The sequence below is a fragment of the Notothenia rossii genome, assembly GCF_949606895.1.
Source record: "Notothenia rossii genome assembly, chromosome: 9".
NCBI classification, from domain to species: domain Eukaryota; kingdom Metazoa; phylum Chordata; class Actinopteri; order Perciformes; family Nototheniidae; genus Notothenia; species Notothenia rossii.
The window spans coordinates 23,853,596-23,879,875 of NC_136907.1; the positions used below are offsets into that span (position 1 = coordinate 23,853,596).

Genomic DNA, 26,280 nt, shown 5'->3' on the forward strand with positions numbered 1-26,280 from the left:
GAGAAGCCAACTCTGGTTATTGGTAGCTCTATTATGAGACACGTGAATTTAGAGACCGATGCCTCCACAGTCACATGCATTCCGGGGGCCAGAGCGGGCGACGTTGAGGCGCATCTTAAACTGCTGGCTAAAAATAAACGTAAATACAGTAGGATTGTTATTCACGTCGGTGGTAATGATGTTCGTTTACGCCAATCAGAATGCACCAAACTTAATGTGGCGTCGGTGTGTAGTTATGCTAAAACAATGTCGGACACCGTAATCTTCTCTGGTCCCCTCCCCAATCTGATCAATGATGACATGTATAGCCGCATGTCATCATTTCAGCGCTGGTTGTCTTGGTGGTGCCCAGCAAACAATGTGGGCTTCGTGAATAATTGGACAGCCTTCTGGGGAAAACCTGGTCTGATTAAGAGAGACGGCATTCATCCTACTTTGGAAGGTGCAAATCTCATTTCGGCAAACATTTCAGGGCTCTGTGGACTTAATCCATGACAAACTGGAGTTGAGACCAGGAGGCAGAGTCGCAGTCTTACACGCTTCTCTGCGCTCTCTCCTAGGCAGTCATCCATAGGAATCCCGACCCCAATAAAATACCCAATATTAACGGTGTGTGTGTCTGCCCAAGGACAATTTAAGGTAAAACCTAATAGAGGTGTCATACATAATAACCTAATAAAAGTAAATGTAACAACTACTACAGTGCAACAAAACAGGAAGATTAAATGTGGTCTCTTAAACATAAGATCTCTAGCATCTAAAGCAATACTGGTAAATGATTTAATATCAGATTATAATATTGATATATGCTGTCTCACTGAAACTTGGTTGAGACATGAAGAATATGTCAGCATAAATGAGGCCACTCCACCCAGCCATATCAATACTCATATTGCCCGAGGCACGGGCCGAGGAGGTGGAGTTGCAGCAATCTTTGACTCAAGTTTACTTATCAATACTAAACAAAAATTAAATTATACCTCCTTTGAAAGCCTCATTTTCAGTCTTACGCATCCGACCTGGAAAACTTTGCAGCCAATCTTATTTGTTACAGTGTACCGTGCACCAGGTCCTTATTCAGAATTCTTATCAGAATTCTCTGAGTTTTTATCAGCTTTGGTTCTTAAAACAGATAAAGTAATTATCGTAGGTGACTTTAATATTCATGTTGACGATGATAAAAATAGCCTTACTGTTGCATTTAACTCTATATTAGATTCTGTTGGTTTCTGTCAGAGTGTAAATAAACCAACCCACTGCTATAATCACACTCTTGACCTTGTTCTGACTTATGGTATTGAAATTGAGCAACTATTAGTCGAACCGCATAATCCTGCTTTATCCGACCATTTCTTAGTAACTTTTGAAGTACTGTTACTAGACTACAAAGCATTAGCCAAAAGCTCCTGCAGCAGAAACCTATCTGTTAGTGCTATAGCCAAATTTAAGGAAGAGATTCCACCAATACTTAACTCGATAGCATGTCTGCATGTAGGGGAGGAAACTTATACAAAATGTACACCACCCCAAATTGATCATGTTGTTGATAGTGCTACAGATGCGCTGCGAATAAAATTAGACTCTGTTGCTCCTTTGAAAAAGAAGAAAATAAAACAACATAGATTAGCTCCATGGCATAATGCCGAAACCCGCAAAATAAAGCAAAAGTCGAGACAACTTGAAAGGATATGGCGTTCCACTAAACTTGAAGAATCTCGTTTAATTTGGCATATTACTCTCAATGAATATAAGAAAGCACTGCGTAAAGCGAGAGCAGCATACTACTCTTCATTAATAGATGAGAATAAGAATAATGCAAGATTTCTTTTCAGCACTGTAGCCAGGCTGACAGAGAGCCACAGCTCGACTGAGCCTTCTATTCCCATAGCACTCAGTAGTAATGATTTTATGTGCTTTTTTAACGATAAAATTGTTACTCTTAGAAACAAAATCAATGACCTCTTGCCTTTGACCAGTATAGTGTTATCAACAGCTCCCGGAAATGTAAGTTCTAATAATATTACACTAGATAGTAAACTAGAATGCTTTTCAGCCATAAACCTTGAACAATTAAATTCAATGATTCTCTCTTCTAAACCATCAACGTGTATCTTAGACCCGATTCCAACTAAGCTGTTAAAAGAAGTTTTTCCATTAATTAGCACTTCTTTATTAAATATTATGAATATGTCTTTATTATCAGGCTATGTTCCAAAATCATTCAAAGTAGCAGTGATAAAACCGCTTCTTAAAAAGCACAACCTCGATCCAGAGGTTTTAGCCAACTATAGACCTATTTCTAATCTTCCGTTCCTCTCAAAAATTCTTGAGAAAGCAGTCGCAAAACAGCTGTGTGATTACTTAAGAAACTATGATTTATTTGAAGATTTTCAGTCTGGCTTTAGAACACAACATAGCACAGAGACAGCTCTGGTTAAAGTCACAAATGACATTCTAATAGCCTCTGACAAGGGACTTGTCTCTATTCTTGTCTTACTCGATCTTAGTGCTGCATTTGATACTATCGACCATGATATCCTATTGCAAAGACTAGAGCACTTAGTTGGCATACAGGGAACTGCTTTAGGCTGGTTTAGGTCTTATCTATCTGAACGCTCTCAGTTTGTACGTGTCAACGATGAATCTTCCATGCAAACCAAAGTTAGCCATGGAGTGCCACAGGGCTCAGTGCTTGGACCTATTTTGTTCACCCTATATATGCTTCCGTTAGGCAATATTATAAGGAATCATTCTGTAAACTTTCATTGTTATGCGGATGATACTCAACTATATTTATCAATCAAGCCTGATGAAATTAATCATCTAAATAAAATTCAAGACTGCCTCAAGGACTTAAAAACGTGGATGACCTTAAATTTTTTGATGTTAAACACGACCAAAACTGAAGTTATTGTACTTGGCCCGAAGAATCTACGAAACAAATTATCTAAAGATATATTAACTATGGATGGCATTAATTTGGCCTCCAGTGAGGCTGTAAGGAATCTTGGTGTTATATTTGATCAGGATTTATCCTTTAACGCCCACATAAAATCAATTTCAAGGACCGCCTACTTCCATCTACGTAACATTGCAAAAATCAGGCATATCTTGCCTCAAAACGATGCAGAGAAACTAGTCCATGCATTTGTTACTTCAAGGCTGGATTATTGTAACTCCTTATTATCAGGGTGTACCAAGAAGTCAGTCAAGTCGCTTCAGCTGATTCAAAATGCTGCAGCTCGTGTACTAACCAGAGTTAGGAAAAGGGACCACATTACTCCTGTTCTGGCTGCCTTACACTGGCTCCCTATAGAACACAGGATAGAATTTAAAATTCTTCTTCTCGCCTACAAAGCCCTTAATGGGCAGGCGCCATCTTACCTTAAAGAACTCATTATACCCTATTGTCCTACTAGGGCATTGCGTTCCAAGAATGCAGGGTTGTTGGTTGTTCCTAGAGTCTCTAAAAGTACAATGGGAGCCAGAGCCTTTTCTTATCAAGCTCCACTTTTGTGGAATCAGCTTCCAGTTTGTGTTCGGACGGCAGACACCCTATCCGTTTTTAAGAGTGCGCTTAAGACTTTCCTTTTTGATAAAGCTTATAGTTAGGGCTGATTAGATTCAGCCCCTAGTTTTGCTGATATAGGCTTAGTTTGTCGGGGGACATCTTACTTCTTCCTTCTCTCTGTCTATACCTGTGTACTCTCATGTTCCGATTAACCCAGCTTCCTCAAATTTCTTTCTTTTTGGTGTCTATATACGTCGGGATCCGGAGTCATGGATGATCCTGCGGTCCTGTGTCATGGATTGCGAGTCCTGGATCTTGAGTCGTGGCTGCGGTCCTGGATCATAAGTCCTGGATGGATATCCTCGTGGATTCATCTTCTTATTATACACACATGCATTTCAAAACATTTGGACTACCTATGTTGCAAATGTATTATCTTTTCAATTTACACACGGCATCTATTGCACGTCTGTCCGTCCTGGGAGAGGGATCCCTCCTCTGTTGCTCTCCCTGAGGTTTCTCCCATTTTTCCCTTTAAACTGTGGGGTTTTCTCTGGAAGTTTTTCCTTGTACGATGTGAGGGTCTAAGGACAGAGGGTGTCGTATTGTCATACTGATATTCTGTACAAACTGTGAAGTCCACTGAGACAAATGTAACATTTGTGATATTGGGCTATATAAATAAACATTGATTGATTGATTGATTGATTGACACTTCTTTTTTTACTTTGAACTCTTAAGGATTCACAAATAACTATATGAAACAAATAACATTTTAAAATAAAGTATGAATACAGGATATCATATAATATTGCCTTTTTTAAATATGAAATATGTAACATTAATAACAAATGAATTCCAGATCAATTTTAAATTGTGTATTGATGGTATGTGTAACACAGGTAATATATTTATAGATATACTGTATATCCATCTTCCTGTCAGGTTGGATTTGTTTTGTCCTCCATGTCCCTCAGTGTGTGTGATGGGTGCTGAGCAGACAATGGCCTGGATTCAGAGACAAGTTTAATTGGATAGGTAGGTATTAGTGGTAAGAAGCTCCCTGAATCAAGGTGCACCAAATCCAGTATGCCAAATCCACTGTGTGGTACACGGTGGTCAGTGGAGATAACTGGACTTTTTCAGCACTTTTTGGGGAGACATTAAAAGGTGAATTGTCATGCTGTGAAATATGTTTTATATTGGAGATGCACTACTTCTGCAGCTTTGAAACGTTACTCTCAAAGGATTTATATCCTTTATAACATATTTTTCAAAACTATTTTCCATGTGTTCTTTGAGTTTATTTGTGTGTATTTAGTGTTGAACTTAGCTTTTCCAGCCTCAGTGCCCTGCATCTGACCTCTCCTTCTTCCTCGCAGACAAAGCACCGCAGCATCGGCACTCGTTGCCTCGTCCCTGTCCTTCCCCTATTCCCCTGGTAAGACCCGAATTCCCAGGCTGCAGCCATGGTGGTGATGAAGATGAAGTTCCCTTTTCAGAAAAGGGTGAAGCTAGCCCAGGGACTGTGGCTCCTCTCCTGGTGTGCCACAGTGGCCGGGGCCATCACCTTCACCCTGGGCTGCATCCTCAAGACTGAGCTCCGCAGGAGGGCAGAGGTAATCAAGTTTTACATTTAAAGACTATAATTCTAAAGGGAGTTATCAACCAAATACAAAAATCAGTAGAGTAATTACTTATGGTTTAATTGTTAAAGTTATCGCAAGTAATCCCACTTTGTTACTGATATTCGTGGAAAAAACGACACACCAAGTTTGTCTGATTATATTTTTGACAGAGAACACAGATAACCTCATAAAGTTATTCAGTACATACATACCTACAGGGAGGAACAGCAGTTTTGTGATGCAGTGACTCATTTGCCGATTTTCATGAATAACCTCAAGATACCCTCTGTGCCTGTCTTACCTTTAAACTGTTACAATTTAATACATGACATTGCGTAAAAGTGTCTTATGGGATACATTAAATATAATATACTGTCCAAGAAATGTCCTTGATGGAGACTAACAGGTGGTAAAAACACCTGTGACCCACTTTGGATTCTGACTCATAATTTGGAAGCTGGCTTTGTCACTCACAGTCAGCCTAACCCCTACTCCTGAATGCTGTCATCCTAATTTTGTATTAATAACAAACCTATAGTTTTGTTTAGATGGTTGCTAATATTAATTATTTGCAGCCTCAAAAACATAATCTTTGCACAACTATGCATTTGCAACTTTGTCTTTTCATTTTCTGCCCCAAAATAATTATTCTAAATCATAAGAATTTAGCGTCAAGAAAGGGACTTTTTGATCTTCTTTGATTGATGCATGCTTTGAAAAGCTGATGGCTGTCTGTTTGCAGGATTGTGTAAGTGCGGGTAAATGAATAAATTACAGAATCCATGAAGCTTATATAATTGTTCTCATATTACAATGTATATTGCAATGCATTGTAGTTTACACGTAATTTTATCTTATGATTTGTATTAAAGATATTTATTAAGAATGAGGATAAGAGAATCCTGAATATTTTAAAAATGGCATTTAACAAAAAGCTTTAGTTGTAAAGACAACTATGTCTCAAGTCTGGTAGAACTTTTGTGTTTTATAATTGTATTTTAGGGGACATTCTTGGGAATTTCAGGCAAATAGCACCCATTATCAGGTTCTATAGTTTGAAACAATAGCACGTTTTCATAGCTTTGTATAAAGACTCTGTTTCATTCTTAGTAAGGCTGATGTTTCCTTACAGCAAACAAATGAAATATTATTTGTTGACATTATTGTTTGACTTATTTACAGGTTATGGATAACTCAGACGTACATGTTGTGCCCGACACTCTCATGATTGTTGGTCTGGCCTCTTTGGGCATCAACATCTTTGCTTCAAAGATCTGTCAGGATGCTCTGGACGCCGAGAGATTTCCTCGCTGGAAGAACATGCTAAAGCCATATTTTGCCATCTCTTGCTTCTTCACTCTCCTCATGCTGCTTGCTGTCATCATGAGCTATGCAATGAAGGGCAGTCTGGAGTCATCTCTGAAGGTCGGCCTGAAGAACGGCATCCGCTTCTACAAGGACACAGACACCCCGGGCCGCTGCTTCCAGAAACAGAACATCGACCGCCTGCAAATGGAGTTTCGGTGTTGTGGAAACAATGACTTCAGGGACTGGTTTGAGGTCCAGTGGATCAGCAACCGCTACCTTGATTTCAGCTCTAAGGAAGTGAAAGAGTAAGTTTAGCACACTATTATATAGTGCTGCACAGTTGTAGGCCAACCCAGAAGTAAGCATTACAATGTTTTCCTTGACAAAAAAAACATGGGATTTTTCTTTTGGATTATTGGAGAAAATAAACTATGAGGTATGTTCAGGAGATTATTTTCTCAAATATATATTTTTTTCATTTGGTAAATGTCAGAAGTAAAAAGCATTAGCCTAAAAACATACACAACAATCATATGACTACAACATCAATACCCCTTAGGTGAGGTTCCCTGTCTGTCCAAATTAAATGTGAAAGTCACTTAAACTTGTGTTGAGCACAGACCTTATTTCAGGCATCCAACCAAGAAATGAAACACAAACAATGAAAAAAAAACGATGTTATCGTGACAAGGGAACCAGAAGTGCAAAAATGCTGACTCATTCTTGGGTTTTACAACTCTTATAGAGTTCGGTTTAATGGGTTCACCATTTGTGGACGTTTATCGAAAAACAATATGTTAGATTACTGTAGGCCTACTGTATATATGAGCTCTGAAAAACCACAATTTTTTTTTCTTAGCCGCATCAAGAGCAACGTGGATGGTCGTTACTTGCTGGATGGAGTCCCATTCAGTTGCTGTAACCCCAGCTCTCCACGGCCATGCATCCAGTATCAACTGACAAACAACTCAGCTCACTTCAACTATGAATACCAAACGGAGGAACTCAACCTGTACCTCCGAGGCTGCAGAGAGGCCCTGGTCAGCTACTTCATGGGCTTGATGAACACCATTGGGGCTGGAGTACTGTCAGTCTTCCTCTTGCAGGTATACGACACAATAATTACAATGGTTTTCACAGGGATTTCAGGCAAAGTTTGGGGTGAGCCTTTCAATTTGGAGTATCGTTGAGGAATACAACTGATTCCTAGGCATTGGTACAGCAACCAAGTTGTTTTAAAACCAGTATGCAACATTGTTTTACGTTTTTAATAACAATCTTGTTGGACCTCAATTTATTCCTCACTTATTCTTAGGGTCTGATGTTTACCGGTACATCTATGCATATCCATCAATTACCACTGCAATTTGGATCCTTGATGATGCTCTCTAATGGAATCTGCTTGACAACTCTTTTCCCTCATTTCTTCCCCTTCCTCTCTCCCAGGGCTCTGTGCTGGTGAGCTTGCGGTTCCTGCAGACGGCCATGGAGGCAGTGGCAGAGAATGAAAACGCAGAGATTGAGACAGAAGGGTACTTGCTGGAGAAATCAGTGAAAGACACTGTGATGGAGTTCATTGAACCTGTGATGCAGTTCTTCCTGTTTAAGAACCAGGTGGGGGAGGGCTCTTCTGAAGCCCCAGCTGACCCCTAAACACCCACTTGTGAATATTTTTTCACACTGAGAGTGCAACAAATGAATGCTAATTTTTGACTTAAATATATATAAAAAATACTTCATATGAATTGCACATATAAAAAGAAAACATTCCTCATTGTAACCATATACTGTATATCATCAGAAAAGATACCCAACCACAAAACGTTTTTCAAGATGCATATGTCTGCCTTTCTTCTCCCTGTTAGTGAAAGCGATAGGATTATGAAGATTGATATAATCAATGTCAGTAATCCATCTAAAGTCATTAAGTGTGTCCCCTGTTAGGAAACCTTGCTAAAGCCTTTGATCCCATTTGTTAATACTCAACTTGCTGCCCTTGCAGTTGGACTCCTGCGTCAGGTGGATTTAGGATGGACAGTTAACTGTGCCCCTGCCCCTGCCCCTGCGTTTGCTTATGAAAATCTAAGAACAGGAACAAATATAATATTGAGATCTTACTTTTCAAATTTGGATGAGAAGTTTGTGTACTACACTCATGTCCCTGGGCACTTCATTTAATATAAAAGTTAATTTGACTTGACTCTCTTTATTACCAGAAACAACAGAAACAATTTGTAATATCAACCCATGTAAATAGCTTAAATAAAGATTATTTAAAAAACATGACTGTCTTGAATGATTTTCTGGAGACATGCATACTTCTTAGTCTTCTACCCAAGTAGTCAATCATATTCAGGTATACTATCAGGCTAAAACATCATAACAGGCTAAAACATAACAAAGTCCCCTGTGTACTAGCATTGTAATGAAAGTTATGTATGACTAATGGAATGAGGTATATTAAAGTATTTAGGTTATAAAGGGCCTGTGTTTTTTAACAGTAGCCACACTGCAGCCTACTAGGCAGGTAATAAACGACTTGGATCTGCCTGCGTGCCCACGTATACAGACGTAATGACGTTTCAATGACGAAGGGAGCTAACAACGCGCGCGCTGGGATATTCGACTCATTCTCGAGATCCTTCCTTTTTGAGCCTGTTCTTGGTAAAAGCGTTCAAACTGTACACCGTCTGTAATTTGGTTATATTATTTAAAATCATCCCCCGACTAACACTTTGAACATATTTTCTCTTAGCTGTTTTATTGTCTTCTACGTGCATGCATACCTCTATAAAAGGGGTGTTTTAAGTCTTTCAGAGTCACACCCAGTAAAGAGCCGTTGAGAGTGAGCGAATGGTTCTCTAGTCACACAACTTCTAACTTTTGCGGTTGCCCGGAAAGCTGGCGAGCCGTGACTGGGGGAGTTTCATCTAACCGTTGATTAGCTAATGTACTTAGCTGCAGTATTTACAATAATAGCCTTCCCATCCGCATAACAGCAAGTGGAGGGGAATTCACTTAAACTGGCAGGTAGGTGGACAGCGGAGACATTTCGTTCCTGTACCTGCTATTAACATGATCTTAGACTGTTGTGAAAAACACAATTGGGGAGCTAACTAACAACCAAAGTAACAAACTCGTCATGGAGTGATAAGTGAACAGTTTTGTTTTATCTTAGTTTCACGATGTTTTGTGTGTGTTTTTAATACGCCTTTAGCTAGCAAGGTCGCTTCACTAGCCTTAATGCCAAGGCATATTTCGTGAATTCAGTGGGGTTGAGTATGTATTTTAAACATTGTTTGAGATGGCATGTAAAGCTAGCTATGGTACGAAGTTAGCTAGTTAGCCCTTGTACCACGGGTCATCATTTAGTTGATATGTATCTCTCTGTATGTATGTATGTATGTATATATATATATATATATATATATATATATATATATATATATATATATATCCTCATTGTATTTATGCTATCATATCTCTAGTTAAAGCCCTTACAAATACCATAAAAACGCTGCTGAATATCATTGACATGCCGGGGCGACTATGAATTTGGTTTCACAGGGTGAGGTCAACAGTAGTCGACTGGGGTGTTGTGATTGTACACAGGGTCTCTGTTTGTTTAGGCTACTGCCAAATGGTGGCGCTGGTGTATAGTGAAACTAAATTAGCTGATTACTTGATTATTCAGATATGACTGAAGGTCATGGATGAAGTGGCATGTCCCTGTGGAAGACCCCACCAGGAATATTGCTGATATCTGTCTTGTCAACAAACAAACCTATTTACTGTACATAGATAATTGTGCTTTTTGAACATTATAAAGTTCTGTGCTGAGAAATAGCACACTTAAGTAGTCCAATCCCATCACCCATGTACATACAAGTAGGCCCTATGAATGTAATGTCCCACATCAGGCAGCTTAGGAAGCTTGCATGAGTAATGCATTATGCATAGATAGAAGTGAGCTAAAGATAGTGGCATGTGTGCCTTTAGGTAACAACTGTAAACCTGAAAACGACCACATATGCAGAGCTTTCACACAAATAAATATATACTAAATATCAGGGATTTTTTTCCTCCTCCTGTCTGGCCATCTCACACATCCACATTTCTATGTACTACTTTTTCAGTTCATGTATTCTGACTTTCTTAAGCCGTAAACAAAATATGTTGTATTGTACATGTAATGCTGCTGTGTATTGTGATAACTTTTGTGTTTGGCCATTGTGTTGCAGAGTAGAGATGGACGGAGACGACTGCAGTTTTCCTCCTGATTCATCAGATGGTCACTCGCAGAGAGGAAGTGTTGCTTCCTCTGCAACTCTCTCCCGTGGTACGCCTCAGCTTATATATTAATAATGTAACTCATGGAGGGTAAAATCACTCAAAGATTACTAATATGCATTATTTCGATATGTTCTTTTTTTTCTCTTTGGCTTACTTGTCTATTTATATTTGTTTATTTTTGTGTTCATTTGTGTTTGTTCACACAGCTCAAGATGTGCTTGTATACCTCTGTGGTGACAGTGCTGTGCACCTAACAGTAGAAGGGCTTGGCAGTGTCTCTGTGCAGGAGTTGGGCCGCAGTGTTCGTGAGGCTCTCCATATTCCTGAGACTGCACAGGATGCTTTTGCACTTTGGTTGTCTTCTCCCCTGCTCGGTAAGGACTTTTCTTTGTTCAAACTTTCTACACTAATTAAGGCCTGTGATGCTTCATCTGGCAATATGTGTATACTAATCCTACTTTCTTGAATAAAACGTCACATTCTGGCTACAAAATATTACTCAGTATGTGATTATGGTAGGATGTTGTTGTGTGGGATGTTCTGTGTAGAATTTGTGCCTGAACAAGCGGAAATAAAACAGGCATTATACAGTACAATACTGCTTGGATTAGCAATAAAATGCTACAAGCAGGTTCAATACAGTATGTTTAATTAATTTGGCATGAATAATTAAGTTTAAAAATCAGTTCAGTCACAGCAAACTATTGATTTGACATTGTGGTTTTGCCTTTACCATTGAACTTTACTCTTAAAACAAGATTACCTTCCTTAGATCTAAGCATCTCAAGTATTACAACAGCAAAACACACTATATTTACAGCAGGGAAATGGACACCTCTCACTTTGTTACATTTTCTTCCTCCTCAGAATTACAGTTAAAGGCTAGGCATCAACCATACAAGCTGTGTCGTCAGTGGCAGGACTTGCTGTATCGTTTTACTGAAGCCTCAGAGGAAGACATTTCACAAGGTGAGCTTTTGGTCCATATATTGCTGCGTTTATGTGCTTATGTAACCACAGTTATGTCAGCTTTCGTTGTTGGGATTATGGCTGTTCAGTGACCCTGATCAGTTAAGCAGTGTCTACAGTATGTTGGCCAATCCTGTCCAAAAAAGTCTACAAAGGATACATTGTATGTTTTTAAAAGAAAGTACTAGCCTAGCATACAGAGCTGTCCATGTGGCATTGCAAATGTCGCAAAACACAACAGTGACAGCTTAGCACTGTAATGAAAATTGGATACAGTGAAAACACTGATGGTTTATTATGAAGTTATGGCCGGAGAATTGACAAGACATGTGCTGCAGCCACGAGTTGACGCAGCGGTTGCCCGACCAATTCTGAAGATCTCTTCCGTATACAGAGGTTTTAACTAGTTCAGACTCAGAGTGTATTATCAACATTCTTCATTAACAAGACTAAACAAACAGGGCACTAAATCAAACTAAGGCCCCGTCCACACGGAGACGAACCAAATTCGATGTCTAAAAAGTCTTCGGTCCACACAGAATCGGCTCAAGAAATGTGTCCGCCTACACAAGATTGTCTATACGATAGAGAATGTTAGCGGATTCAACTGATATCGTCTCCGTGTGGACGGGGCCTAAAACTGTTGTTCATGGCCAAAGAATGTACGCCAGTGGGACCTACGCACCTGATAAGAAGGACTCCCAGATTTACACAAACGATAAACTATTTCAGGTCAGCTTTTGCTCGGCAACCAGAAGGAGCCAGAGCTGCTCCTTCTTAAGAGAGATAGCAGCAATACCCCGAGGCCGTAGACCTATGCCATGGGACAGGAGACAGTGATGGACTGGGTTAAAGGTTAGATACCTAAGCAAAATATTCCCCAACAAGCACTAACATACAAAAGTAGTATCACAAATATATTGCAAAATCACTTAAATGCTGTTACTTACTTTTTAGGAGTACAGGATTAGATATGCTAGATCAGGGGTCCCCAAACTTTTTTCTCTGGGGGCCACATTATCGTTCCTGACTGTGATGAGGGGCCGGGATCGATCATGTGGGCTGTATACTAGGCCACTGCCTGTTATAGCCATAATTTCTAGCACAAAATAGTTCATCATTACAAGTGGTTTGCAAAAGAAGTGAGTACTTCACATGTTTTTCAATTTGAAATACCACAGGTATTCCTTTTATTTTCTAATAACAACCATGTAAAAATAGCAAGGAAAGGTTAGAAAAACATGGTGATTGACAGTTTATGAGTGATACAATAGAAATGGTAGGCCTATATTACAGTGAGATGAGAAATCATCAAGACAAGAAACTTGGTGAACAATATATCAACTAACCAACTCTTATTTGTATATTCAGGTGAGATTTTTTTTGTTCAAGGTGAAAATGCAATGAGCACCCAAACACTTTTACAGCACACTTATCATCCCTTTGAAATAGGAGATTGAGATGAGGGGCAGTGCATAAAGAGGAGAGAGAGGAGAGAGAGGAGAGAGAGGGAGAGAGAGAGACAACGATGGAGAGGCAGATGCTGAGAGAAGAGATTGGGAGGAGAGACTGAGCAGTAAACCCTCGGCAGGTTAAACTAGAAGAGAGTAACAGAATGGGAAGTCAGCAATATGTGCAGTAGGTGAACTGAATTGGTACTTGTAGCCAGGGTGGAAGGAAGGATGGATGGGCAGTGATCTTTGAGGTCAGCAGTTGCAGTCCCCTCTCTTGCTGCCTGGAAACCTGGCATAAAGGGATGACATTGGACACATTCAGTAAATTACATAAATATGCTGCCTGTTGTTCCTTGTGATGTGATTTTACAAATACAGTGTAGCATTATTCATTAAAATTCATTAAAAACATTAATCATATTTCATCAAAAAATCATAGTTCATGTTTACAGCCATATAAAATTGTAATAGTTAAAATCAGTATATTTACCATATCAGTGTGAACTGTGTGCTTGCTTCTGGCTGGTGAGAAGTCCGATGTCTGGGTGTAGCCTAGTGGTTGCCAGTCTCAAAGTTTGATGCAAATGTTCATCTGAGAGTCTGTTCCTCGTTGGATTTTTTATTTGCTTCATGCGGGAAAACGTCTGCTCGCAGGTGTAGGTGCTTCCAAAAACGGTACACATCTTCAGAGCATGTTGTTTAATGTTTGGGTAAGTGCCCTCTGGTAGCTCAGCATAGAACTCAAGGAGGTGGTCAGGCTTGAATGCGTCTTTAAGGACATCACAATTCTGCAGCTCGGCTAGTTCAAACTGAAGAGAGGGAAGTGCGTCGTCAATGTCAGCAGCAAAGGGGTTCTGGAACAGACTTATGTCTTTGTTGTTGACATGAAGCTCGCGGAAGCGCACACTGAACTCTCGCTGCAGCATCTCCAGGGCATCTTTGCACTTCGCGACTGGGAAAGGGGCGGCTGGTTTCTCGGCGCAGTAGCTTTGGGTGGCAGGGAGATGTGTGAAGTCCAGCTTTTGGACCTGTCGCACAAGGAGCTGCAGTTTGACCTCGAATGCTTTTATGTGGGAATACATGTCGCTGATGAGATTCCCTTTGCCTTGGAGCTGTAGGTTGAGGTGGTTCAACAGTTCAGTCACATCAGTTAAAAACGCGAGGTCCCATTTCCACTCCGGGTCGGTCAGCTCCCGTACCGTTTCACCTTTAGACTGGAGGAAGGTGTTGATTTCGGGCAGCAGGTCGTAGACACGGCGCAATACTTTGCCTCGACTTAACCACCGGATTTCGGTGTAGTACAGCACATCCTGGTGAGCAGACCCCAGCTCGGAGAGAAAGGCCTGGAACTGCCTGTGTTTCAGCCCATTTTTCCGGATGTAGTTGACACAGTGCACAACCACCTTCATCACAGACGCCCACTTCAAAACTTTGCAGCACAGCGCTTGCTGGTGAATCAGGCAGTGGACTTGAATCGGTGGGGCGAGACCTCGTTCCTCGAACTCGCCGTTCAAGCGCCCTACTAGACCCCTCGTAGATCCGACCATGCTAGGCGCACCATCTGTAGTGACACTGGCAAAATTAGCCCATTGCAGACCAAGTTCGCCCATTGTTTTGCACACTTCGACAAAAAGGTCTTCTCCAGTTGTTGTGCCTTTTAGGCTTCTCAGTGATGCCAGCTCCTCTGACACTTCAAAACGTGTGTTGACTCCACGAATAAAAATCAACAGTTGTGCCGTGTCCTGTACGTCATTACTTTCATCCATGGCTAAAGCAAAACACTTGAATTCTGCGGCTCTCTCTCTCAGTTGGTCAAACACGTTTCCCCCCATCTCCTCAATTCGTCTCGTCATCGTTTGTGCTGAGAGACTCACCCCACGGAAGGCATCTGTCTTCTCGGGACACACCTCCTCGGCCACAGCCAGCATCATGGCCTTCCCGAATTCTCCATCTGTGAACGGCTTGCCGTGGGTAGCCAGTAGGTTAGCTACTTTGTAGCTAGCTCGGACAGCAGCCAGGTTGACCCGGGATTGACGAAGGAAGGCATCCTGTTGAACAGCTAGTCCGCCTTTCAGACGCCGAACCTTATCATCTCTCGCTAGCCCGCTCAAGCTAGCATACTCTCTGTGCCGGGTTTCGTGATGGCGGCGAAGGTTGAATTCTTTAAACACGGCCACATTTTCTTTACATATAATACAAATGGCACGGTCCTTCCATGGAACAAAAAAATAATCCTTGGTCCATTGTTCTTTAAAAACCTGACACTCTCTGTCAATTTTCCTCACTTTACTGCACGCCATTACACTGCTGTTCAACTGTAGCATAATATTTTCTGCGCATGACTTCGATCAGCTTGTAAGGTGGCGGAAATTCGGTCATAAACATACGTCATATAAATAATACAGACACACATATTAAATTATATAAAATATAAATGGTTAATAAACAAATATTTTAGTGTTAAAAAAACAAGATGCAAATGTAACAGATGTCAACCAGAACGTTACATAACGTTGCTTTTAAAGCGTGATAGAGGCGCTGGCGATCTGATTGACAGTTCCACTGTTTGGCTCATGGCCACTACCAGAGCCGCTCTGCCCACTACATACTGACGGCCTCGAGTTCTAATCTCAGGTGACGGAATGAACAGCGATTACCGCCCTCGTTTGGAGAGTCATGTTATTATTTCACAAAACAAGTTGGACAACTAAAATAAAATATTTTAAAAAATATTTTATAATTTTTTTCTTTTTTCTTCTTTGGGCCAGTTCAAATGGTGAGGTGCAGAGAGGTGGAGGGCCGGTCAAAGGGGCATGGCGGGCCGTATGCGGCCCGCGGGCCGTAGTCTGGGGAACCCTGTGCTAGATACTCCTGCGTCTATCACAGTGTTTGTCTTAACCCTCTCTCCTTCCACTCTGGGAGGCTGGGCTTAATCTCCAACAGTGACGATCGTACTAATTTAAAATACACAAGGTCGCCTCCACTCTAATAAATCATGGTCCTCTGCTTCTTCCTCAGATGAACCGTGTCTCCAGTATCGTCGGAACGTGTATTATCCTAAGTCTAAAGAACTGCAGGTATTATTGTCAAATACATTCAATAATATTTGATATAAGCTAATTATTAAATGCTTGTTGTTCATCACAAGGAACTTGGACTCTTATTTTCCTGATGATTGAAGGATTGTTGTGTTTGTCTCGCTCCTGAGCAGATAGAGGATGAGGGAGTACTCAGGCTCCTGTATGAGGAGGCCAGGGGCAACATCCTCATGGGCCGATACCCTTGCGACCCCGAGCACTGGACCACACTTGGAGCCTTGTCTCTCACTATAGATGAGGGAACTGGTCTTGATGGGCAACAACTCACTACTACTATAAGGTAAGCTAGAAAATATGGTTAAATAAAGTTTGACCAAATTGTTGATATGGGTTTTCTAATGCTTTTGAAATGTTCAGGTAAGCGCCTTGTTGAACCCTTGGTTTCTTAAAGAAACAGTTAGGTCTTTTTCGAATTAGAGTCATTTTCCAGATGAGAAGATGCAAATGTTGGTTTTAAGCCTTTTTCAGACACAGCCTAACTGTTTCCCCCTGCTTCCAATGTTTCTGCTTGGCTAGACTGATCTCCTGGTTATAGTTTCATATTGATCTTACAGGCCTAACAGTCATATCTTCTTGTCAATCTATTCATTTAAACAAACAAGCCAATTTAAACTACTGTACACATGATATCTTTTGTTGGCATTGAACGTATCGAAAAACTACATTATTTTTAAAAACTACATTTTAATTTAGGTAAGGTACGTTTATCTATATAGCACATTTTCAGACAGAGGCCCTGTCTCAGGTCGACTATTTTCATTTCCTCGCTCCTCGGTCTAACCGGAAGTTGATTTGTCTGCGCCATCTTGAGTACCGTCCCATGGCTCTTATTTCTGCCAGAGGACCGAGGATTGAGGAGCGAGAAGCGATAATGGAGGAGCGATAATCAAGGAACCACCAGTCCATCCTCTGATGAAATCCTCAGATACTCGCCCCGCCCCCTTACTGTGTATCGCTCACTGATTGGACGATGCAGTGCATGCACTGATCTCATGCTTCTTGTTCTTGACATGAGAGCAGTACCCCAGCGGAGTGAAGAAAATAAATGAAACTCACGAGAGTCACTCCTCAGTTTAAAGTTTAAACTGGGTTTTGTTTCAATTCATGTATAATTTAGTTACAAATATGTGATATATCTGAACAACAAAGTGGTTAAAAATCATTTTATTCATTTATTGGAAACATTTTCATGATCGCTTTTTTCGTTTTATATTTTCATTTACTGTCATTTCCATTCAGTCAGTCATTAAGTGCTATTAAAATGTTAATGTGCTACATATCCACACAAACAAACAAAGTGTGCAATCCAATGAATTTTAATCTAACTGGGTTTTGATAGATAATATATCTCTTTTTCTTCTCTCAATTATTTTATTTCTATTGTGCACTCTAATCAATATTAATCAGAATCAGAATCAAACTATTGTTCGTTTATACATTTTAAGAATGGCGTTTATCTTTTTTGAGAATGAGTTCTTATTTTATTTTATTTATTGGGGTCTACAACAGATGATACAAATGTTTGTGTCAGTAAATGTGTGGCGGGGGTGTTTGTGAAAATAACGGGGACAGAGCTGCTGTCAGACGAACAGCTGTGCGGCGTCATCACAAACGGACGTCGCTTCACATGATGCTCCGGAGGAAAGGACGTCCCATTGCTCTTAAAACTCATTTTCCTGCTTCTCGTGGTTTCCTTGCGTCCCTCCATGCTTCCCTGGTGGGAGGGACTAGACGCAAGGAAACGACGCAAGTGAGGGAAGCAAGGATTTCATTTAACCGACCTGAGACGGGGCCAGAGGCAATTCAAAGTGCTTTACATCATCATTAACACTTAACAAGAAGACAACAGAAAGGAACACAATAAATAAACATAATGGAATAACAGATTCATAAAAACCATGCAAAAAAGAGATACAGAACAGTTTAAAAACAACATTGTAAATAGGGTAGGTGCTAAAACAAGTTCAAAGACTTCTGGGTAAGCAGATTAAAAAAAGTAGTGTTTTTAGTCGCGACTTAAAATAACTCGGCGTTGGTGAAGACCTCACCTTTCTGGAAGTTTGTTCCATTTGTGGGGAGCATAAAAACTGAAAGCAGCTTCGGCGTGTTTGGTTCTGAGCCGGGGAACAATGAGTAAGCCCGCCCCCGATGATCTCAGAGCTCTGGGTGGCTCGGACATATATTGGGGTCCCAAACCATTTAATGCTTTATAAGTTAGCAATATAATTTTAAAATCGATTCTGTAAGCTACTGGTAGCCAGTGCAGAGACCTGAGTACTGGGGTGATGTGTTCTACTCTTTTTGATTTGGTCAGGACTCTGGCAGCAGCGTTCTGGACTGGTTGCAGTTTTTTTAAGTGATTTTTTTTATAGAGACCTGTAAATACACTGTTACAGTACTCAAAAACAAATGCGTGAACTAGTTTTTCAAGGTCTGGTTGAGACATGAATATTCTAAGTCTGGCTATGTTTTTCAAGTGAGAGTATGCTGTGGGATTTGAAATTGAGGTCGGGGTCCAGAACTACGCCTAGATTTCTCACCTTTTCCGATGTATTTAGCAGCAGGGCTTCTAGTTTAGCGCTTACTTCAGACCGTTCCTCCCTTATGGCACTAAAGATAATTTTCTCTGGTTTTTTTTGTTTAATTGTAGGAAATTGTGGCTCATCCAGCTGCTGATTTGAGCCATGCAGTTGGTGAGGGATTGTAATGGTCCGTAGTCGCTAGGCTTTATTGTAATGTATAACTGAGTGTCATCCGCATAATTGTGGTACGACATTTTGTTTACTTTTAGGAATCTAATTTAAGAGTATAAATGCTGATGTCTAGTAGGATAATCAACCACACAGACTTCTCTCTGTGTGGGCTCAGCTCTTGCTTGAATGGACATTTTGAAGTTGTCAGCTGACGTTTTAGGAAATGAAGAAGTAAGTACTGGCCCCTTCTGCCATTCTGTCAAATGGTGAGAGGTCGCCTTGATTCAGCTTAACTAGAATAAAATGGACACTGTGAAAAAGGTCAAGAAGCAAACATTTTATAAAGTCATAAAATAAGCTTCCTAAAGTACGATCAGCAACTACATGTTGCAATTCAAAGAAAATCCATAGGATTTCTGAAGAAAATGTTTAAGGAGGTGTTTTTTTAAATGCTGATAATAATGTGCTACTGTAACGTTATGATTTGTAGTTGCTACAGTAAGTACGAGAATGCACAGAAGGACATTTTTGTTTTATAATAAACAATAAAATAATAAACAAATGGATATTTATGATAATGTCTCATGAGATACATGAGACATTATCATAAATATCGCAGTATTAATGTCTGAGTGCCTGCATGTGGTTTGTCACTGTTTAGTCTTTCTTCTCTGACCATGAAACTGAGCATCATGTGCCAAGCTTTCCCAACACTAGAGGAAATGAGAGACTTGTCTTCTAAACAATGTTTCATATTCCATTCGAATAAAGTCCTTGAATTACGAAATGATTGGACTATTGATAGCCATTATCTACTGATGGAGACATGCTTCGTATTATAAGTATTGGTTGCAGATACTTTAGAAGAACCGTTGGTAATCATCAGGGGATTTTTTTTTTTATGTCCCTGAAGAAACAAAGCTCAATAAAAAGACAGTTATTGCAAAAGCAGTACGTTTTGACTTCATCAGGGTCATGATAAAAACACACAAAAAAACAAATAAATGTAACAAGCTTGAATGGAAAACAGTCAATTGAGTGATTTAGGAGAGAAACGATCTGTATATTGAGGTTTACAACACCTGTAGGAGTGAACAAAACGGATTATTTCAGGAGAAATTGATAGTAATAATGGCACTATACAGTTGCACATGATCGTCTTGCATTGATGCAATTTGTTGTTTTTTTCATCTTGCATCCTGTAAATCTTACATACAGAGCAACCAAAGCATTGTGAAACACACAATTAAACGGTACATTTTGATAAATAATCTGAATGTAATTGAATATTATCTTAACCCCACATTTGCACAAAAAAGATGCACTTTCAAACTTTTCTCCTCTGTTTTCCACAGAGGGAAGAAGCTGTCTTCTTTCCTGCCCGTACATGTTGCCATGGGCAGTGGGGGGTTGCTCTCCACTCTGAGAGGGAAGTCGAGCCGTCAGACGGGGCTAGAGCAGAACCTGTTGGAGGAGTACAGAAAGATCAGCTCACCTGCTGGGAACTCTCCTGAGCCCACACAGCTCCTCCACCAGTACCTCAACACATGTCACAACCTGCCTTACTATGGGTAAGGAGCTGGATAATGAGCCATTTATACCAGTGTTCATTTTGGCACCTAGTTAACACTTAGACGTTGTCTTTATATCATTCTGATTTTTTTTTTTTGAATAATTGAAATACATATTTAGTTGTAGTTTTATTTTTCACTCTAAGTTATACTCTGAATTTACGACACAAACAGGTGCGCTTTCTTCGGTGGAGAGATTGACAAACCAGTGCAAGGGATTCTCCAAAGGGCCAAACGCAAAGCTGTCAACGTTGGGATCTGCCTGGAGGGAGTTTATGTGATGGATGTAAAAGAGAAGGTGAGCACACATTTATCAACTTATCGTCCCATATATGTATATATACCTGATAATACATGCTGACCTCATGATTGCCCGCTATATTTACATTTGTTTAAATAAAAATATCACTTACATTTTAGCCAACATATTGCCAGAACTGCAGGATTTCCCTTCCACCACACTTCCATCATCCTTATGCAGTCATTGCACACAGAGCCAGAGAGTTTATCATTTATATTTTTTTCACATTCCAATACTTCTTACTGTTCTTGAAAACTAGCTGCTTTTGCTCTTTAAAAGGGTGTTTTTGCTTTATTTTACCACTATATCAGTGGCATACAATTGTGTTAATATAACAATGAAATAGTTATTTCTGGGACATGTATTAGCCAACAACAGTAGTTATTGTGAAAGGCCTAGCACAATGCCATGTTTCTCACGTTGTACTTGTGGATACCTGCATAAGCATTGAGAGCATTTCCCTTTATGAAAACGAATCTGATTACTCCGGTTAAACCCATGTTTTCCCAGCATGTGCTGCTGGGTCTGCATTTCAACGAGCTTTCCTGGGACCACAGCTACCCCGAGGAGCAGGGGGACTCACACATCCTGTGGCTGGAGTTTGATGGAGAGGAAGACGGCACTCCTGTCAACAAGTTGCTGAAGATCTATTCAAAACAGGTGAAATGGAAAACAAGAGAATATTTGTGAAATAAGATTGAATTCCCTAATGATCTTATAAGACTATATTTAACACCTGCACATACAGTGTCACCAACCAGCATGGGTACTGACACCGCCCCACTGTTCAGCATTTATTTTTCCTGTCATCATCAATTCTGAAACATCTTGCTGCTGAGACAGATGTTGTCCTTTTATGTGTGTCACAGCGCACAACACCTGGTGTTTTTCTGGTGCAGCTGCTATGCAAATTGTTTCTCAACCCAACACTCGATATTAGTGTTGAAACCTAATGGAGTTCAAATGTTTTGTTGTACTCTTATGTATCATCCGTGTTCAATGATGGTTAGGTTTAAAAGTCAATAGATGGTGAAGAGAGGTTACATAATGGTTGAGGCGCGATACATAATCCCACAGGCACCTAATCCAAAACTGGCACTATGCCCCTTCATGTGAAGTACAGCTGTTTATGTACAGTTTAAGATAGGGCCGCAATACACTATCATTTTCAATATCGATATACTGTATCTGCCGTTTAATTAGTATTTCATTTATTCACTTAAATGTGAAAAGCAAGAAAACTCCACACTTAAGAGGCTGAAAACTGCTTTTTCTGACAGTTTTCCATAAAAAAATGACTTTGGTTAATCCAGTATCAAAATAATCTTTATTTGCTGTTGATCAAGAAATTGTTGCAGCTCTAATGTAAGGCTTAGACTCAAAGGGGCCCTATCATGCTCATTTTCAGGTTCATAATTGTATTTGAGACTGTGACATCTTTACATGCTTTAATGTTCAAAAGCATGTTTGTGGGAGAGAAACTCCTTCTGTAGGCAACTTTTGGATTTCAGGCTTTGCACAGAAACCTATATAACACACGACAGGAAAGGGAACTCCACAAAACATGTAATATGGCCTTGTTAAACATTCGATCTTTCTTTTGTCTTCAAGGCAGAGCTAATGAGCGGCTTCATTGAGTTCTGTGTGGAGCTGAGGTCTGCGTCTGAGGGAGGAGCTGCAGCCGAGATGGACGGAGAGGTGGGGGCACATCAGCAGCCTGGGGGGCAGGACGGCAACAACAAGAACGGACGAGGAGGACGGCGCGGGATGCTGCGCAGGCAGAGCAGCGTGGTCTGCAGTCGGGTCCATTCACTTAACACTATCAGCTACGTGGACAATGGTGAGTTTAATTCTTGAATACAGTAATAAATACTACTCGCAATTTACCCTTTTTGAAATAAGCTACTTCTAGACTAAGACAATCTCCTTTTAGAAGCTTCAATTGGTGTATTAAATCAATATTCTTCTCCGTTGTCTTTCAGGAAAAGAAATCAAACGTTTGAAACCCAAGCGAGCCGCGTCCTTCTTCACCCGCCAGGTGTCTGCAGCCACGTACTCTGCAGCCACCTACTCTGCTGTGCAGGTGGCGGAGAATCTGGAGCAGGGGTAAACTCGCCAGAGGCCCCCATGCCTCTCAAAGACCAGACCTGAACACTTTACACTGATACTTAAGGAGAAGACTTGATACAAGCCTGAGACATTTAACTGAAAAAATATGAACATGCAAAGGACCAAGTGAGGCATCTAGGTGTGAGTGACAATGTTTATTCTCTGAAGTTGTGTTTATATTAAGAATACAGATATGTGAAAAACTAAAAAGGTCTAATAACCTCTACTCTTCTGAGGCCGAACTGAAGGGGCTATTTTCTATTAGGTAGCCTTACATAAAGAAACTATAATGACATTTCAAAAGAGCAGACCTCCGCCAAGGCCAGTGGTGCATTCACATGCTCCCCGAAGTATCCTGTTTCCAACTGCAGTATGTTCATTAGCAAAGATGTGTTTTAGTTTAATGCTAACAGTTTATTAAGTATCCCAATTTGGAACACGTTTTTTAAGTTTTCAAACGCTTTATGAATGCAGCACTAATGTGTCCACCCTGTGATTTGGATGTCATGGGTTCTTCTTTAGCACGTGATACACCCCTCCACTAAATGTCCTGAACATGTCCTGAACATGTCCTGAATATGTGGCACTTTTCCCGTAATCCTGCTGAAAGACAAACTTAGCCCTGAACTATCCTTGGCGGAGGTAAATACAGTGTTCTCTGACTTCGTGAGACTAATTTAGCCCTACAGAAACCCTCAGACAATGACTCAGTTGATGACTGTATATCTCATGGCCGTTCTGTCCTTTCTGCAGCACTAAGGAGCTGCGTTTACTGCTATTCAAAAATGTAAACCTCATTAGAGTATAACCACTGCTTTACCTCTTTTGGGGGACTTTGACGTACAAAATATATATCACCATACCAACTTTTTGTGAGTTAACACACTCAACATGACTGTCACTGTCAGGGGACGATATAAGGACGTGCTCTCAACTTTTCTGCTTTTGCAAACTGCCAGTGCCTTGTCCTCATCTAAGGGTGAAGACACTTTAGAAAAGTACTGGTAGAAACGTTGAGTGGTTGTTACTGAGTCCGTATGGGAGCACTGTTTCTGTGCTGGGGAAGTATCTCTTCAGTACATTGTTTAAAGATATCATTCATATCAAATAATTCTGCTGTGAACGTAAAAAGGAATAGGATAAAACGGACATTTAACAAAAACTCTCGTTAGCAATTATTGTATCAAATCACCATAGTTATGCTACTGAATGATAAGCAGGTTCAAGTTTAAAAGGAGAACAGAATAACAGCAGCTTGGCAGAATAAGTGCTCTTTGGATCCAAGGACATGAGACCATCCTTTTTGAAGACGTTAAGTTTAAACGTGAAGGCTCAAAGCCCATTTATTTGAGGCTTTCTGATTTTTGCCAAGCAGTTTACTTTGTGTTCTTTTGTGATTACTTGTTGATCAAAGAGCTAAGTAGAATTTAACCGATCTCTTTTTGATGGTCAAAGTTTCAGACTTTAAAGTAAAACCGATGCAGAACTGATGAGAAAGAAAAACAACCTCCTTACTGTTAGCGCTCTACTACCTGTGGATCCCGTGTTGAAATAATTGTTTCCATTGCAAACACAAAAATGGGTGACTACGATGAATATACTTTTGTTTGTTTTTTGCATTTTTCTTTTGTTTAGAAATAGTACAGTTTTCTTCATGTGTTAAGGAGCAAAACTGCTTCTATAAAATAAGTCATTTCTGAGATTAATTTTCAAAGGACAGGACTATGTGCTCTGTGGCAGACCAACTGACCAATAACCTCTGACTATGCTGTTGAACTCTCAGTCTGTACACCAAAGCAAGCCTTCTAACGTGCTGCAACACAGTATGCTACCTTAAAGCCAGACCTCAGTCTCCACAACATGTCCCTCCATTTGCCTCTCTGAACTTCACCCTAATGCTAATACAGGCTGTTTCTTCTTTCATGTACTTCAACAAACAAGCTCTAATCACTAATAGCCATTTGACATACTGCCTTCCACATCATGTATTCTTCCTGATTTTTCCACAGCATGCCAACTGACAAATATTTGTACTTTTCTTTGACTCAATATGTCAGCTGTTGCTAACTTACACTATGCATGTCACATTGTAGAATAGGCATTCCACATCAGACTACACACACCTGATACTGCACTGTTAATACTAATACACTGTTTATATACTTGTTTTTCTATGGTTTGTGAGCTTTTACACGAAAATATTTGTATTTAGTTTTCATATACTTGTCAGTGTTCATACACAAGAATGAAGAAAAGAAATAGGTCATTGTCTGACTTTGCATTAAGTGCCTTTTTGTTTGTACTCAGTTGGCGTCTGAATGACTGTTTGTGGTGCTTGGAAACCAGGATTGGATATTATTGCTATGGCTTAAAAAAAAATATAATCATGTTTTATAATATATTTCCACATTTCCAGCTACACCATGCATTTCATATTTCATACTGTAGCTGATGTGAGTATATTGATAAAGTGGATGACTACACTGGGCTGCTGTTGAACAGTGTGATTCCTCTCAATGGAGTGGTTAATCTGCCTTCATTAGAATATGTCTGATATGCTTTTTTTCTTTTTTATATAAATTGATGCCAGGCCTATCCATCTCTTAAAGGTGTGTGTAATACTTCACCTACTTATGTGTGAGTTTATCGAGGCACTATGTTTTTATTTCTATACATGGATGTCCATCAATGTAAGCCTAATGATCTCATTTATGTGAGAGGCACCGAAGAAAGAAATGTCTCACCATTAACCTCTTTCTCCTAAAACTTTATATTTTGCTTTGTGCTCTTCTCAGATAATACAGTTGTAGATTTATTTTATGGTGAAATCAAGAACGTGTTGGTTACAAATTGGTAATTTACTGAGGGATGTGGTTTATCGTTAAGACCTATTTTAACCGTTGCTCTATGATTCATGTGTAAATAGTTTTCAATGCACCTAATAATATTGTATTTACTTTAAATAAATACTAATACGTTGAACAATGCCGAGCAGATCAAAGGTTATGATTCCACTGATACATTGATGTGCATAATGCAATATTATATAGTCTTTTGTCAGATTTTCAGTCTTTGACCAATAAAATAAGTGTTTTCTTCTCAAGATAAAGAGTGTTGCCCTTCGTTTGGAATGGATTCAAATGTCTCAATTTCTTATTTCCACTCTAACAAAGGAGAAGGCAAGAACAGATCTCTGGTTTATTGATAAGTCAAGAAGGTCCAAAATTGTCCTTGTTTTTAGTGGTCTTAGTTTTTATAAATACATATAGAATCAGAAAATGCTAAATTGTAATAATTATGATCAGATATTGCTGTTAGATAGGTCTTTCTATGCAGAAAGAGAAG

The 26,280-nt window shown here is 39.9% G+C and overlaps 3 protein-coding genes across 3 annotated transcripts; 2 read left to right on the forward strand and 1 right to left on the reverse strand.

Moving 5' to 3' along the window:
• The first annotated feature begins 4,541 nt into the window (after positions 1-4,541).
• rom1a (retinal outer segment membrane protein 1a) lies at positions 4,542-8,684 on the forward strand. Its single transcript, XM_079647231.1, has 5 exons — positions 4,542-4,681; positions 4,894-5,130; positions 6,322-6,752; positions 7,307-7,553; positions 7,894-8,684. Exons 2-5 carry the CDS (start codon positions 4,981-4,983, stop codon positions 8,098-8,100), a joined length of 1,035 nt encoding a protein of 344 aa, XP_079503357.1. The 5' UTR covers positions 4,542-4,681; positions 4,894-4,980; the 3' UTR covers positions 8,101-8,684.
• Positions 8,685-9,071: 387 nt separating this feature from the next.
• frmd8 (FERM domain containing 8) lies at positions 9,072-26,044 on the forward strand. The gene is made up of 11 exons (XM_079647568.1): positions 9,072-9,477; positions 10,689-10,786; positions 10,947-11,114; positions 11,608-11,709; positions 16,182-16,240; positions 16,375-16,541; positions 20,310-20,525; positions 20,700-20,823; positions 21,337-21,486; positions 22,438-22,666; positions 22,809-26,044. Exons 2-11 carry the CDS (start codon positions 10,696-10,698, stop codon positions 22,934-22,936), a joined length of 1,434 nt encoding a protein of 477 aa, XP_079503694.1. The 5' UTR covers positions 9,072-9,477; positions 10,689-10,695; the 3' UTR covers positions 22,937-26,044.
• On the reverse strand, positions 12,896-15,823 carry LOC307017793 (general transcription factor II-I repeat domain-containing protein 2-like). Its single transcript, XM_079647567.1, has 2 exons — positions 13,654-15,823; positions 12,896-13,452 (listed from the first exon to the last, which is right to left on the reverse strand). The coding sequence occupies exon 1, from the start codon at positions 15,485-15,487 to the stop codon at positions 13,658-13,660; it is 1,830 nt and encodes a 609-aa protein (XP_079503693.1). The 5' UTR covers positions 15,488-15,823; the 3' UTR covers positions 12,896-13,452; positions 13,654-13,657.
• Positions 26,045-26,280: the final 236 nt, after the last annotated feature.

Bases quoted from the DNA above. Each gene is read 5' to 3' on its own strand.
- rom1a (XM_079647231.1), top strand. From the start codon at position 4,981: ATGGTGGTGATGAAGATGAAGTTCCCTTTTCAGAAAAGGGTGAAGCTA. The intron at 5,131-6,321 runs GTAATCAAGTTT...ACTTATTTACAG, and splicing joins AGCTCCGCAGGAGGGCAGAG to GTTATGGATAACTCAGACGT. The intron at 6,753-7,306 runs GTAAGTTTAGCA...TTTTTTTCTTAG, and splicing joins AGCTCTAAGGAAGTGAAAGA to CCGCATCAAGAGCAACGTGG.
- frmd8 (XM_079647568.1), top strand. From the start codon at position 10,696: ATGGACGGAGACGACTGCAGTTTTCCTCCTGATTCATCAGATGGTCAC. The intron at 11,115-11,607 runs GTAAGGACTTTT...CTTCCTCCTCAG, and splicing joins GTTGTCTTCTCCCCTGCTCG to AATTACAGTTAAAGGCTAGG. The intron at 21,487-22,437 runs GTGAAATGGAAA...TTTGTCTTCAAG, and splicing joins TGAAGATCTATTCAAAACAG to GCAGAGCTAATGAGCGGCTT.
- LOC307017793 (XM_079647567.1), bottom strand. From the start codon at position 15,487: ATGCTACAGTTGAACAGCAGTGTAATGGCGTGCAGTAAAGTGAGGAAA.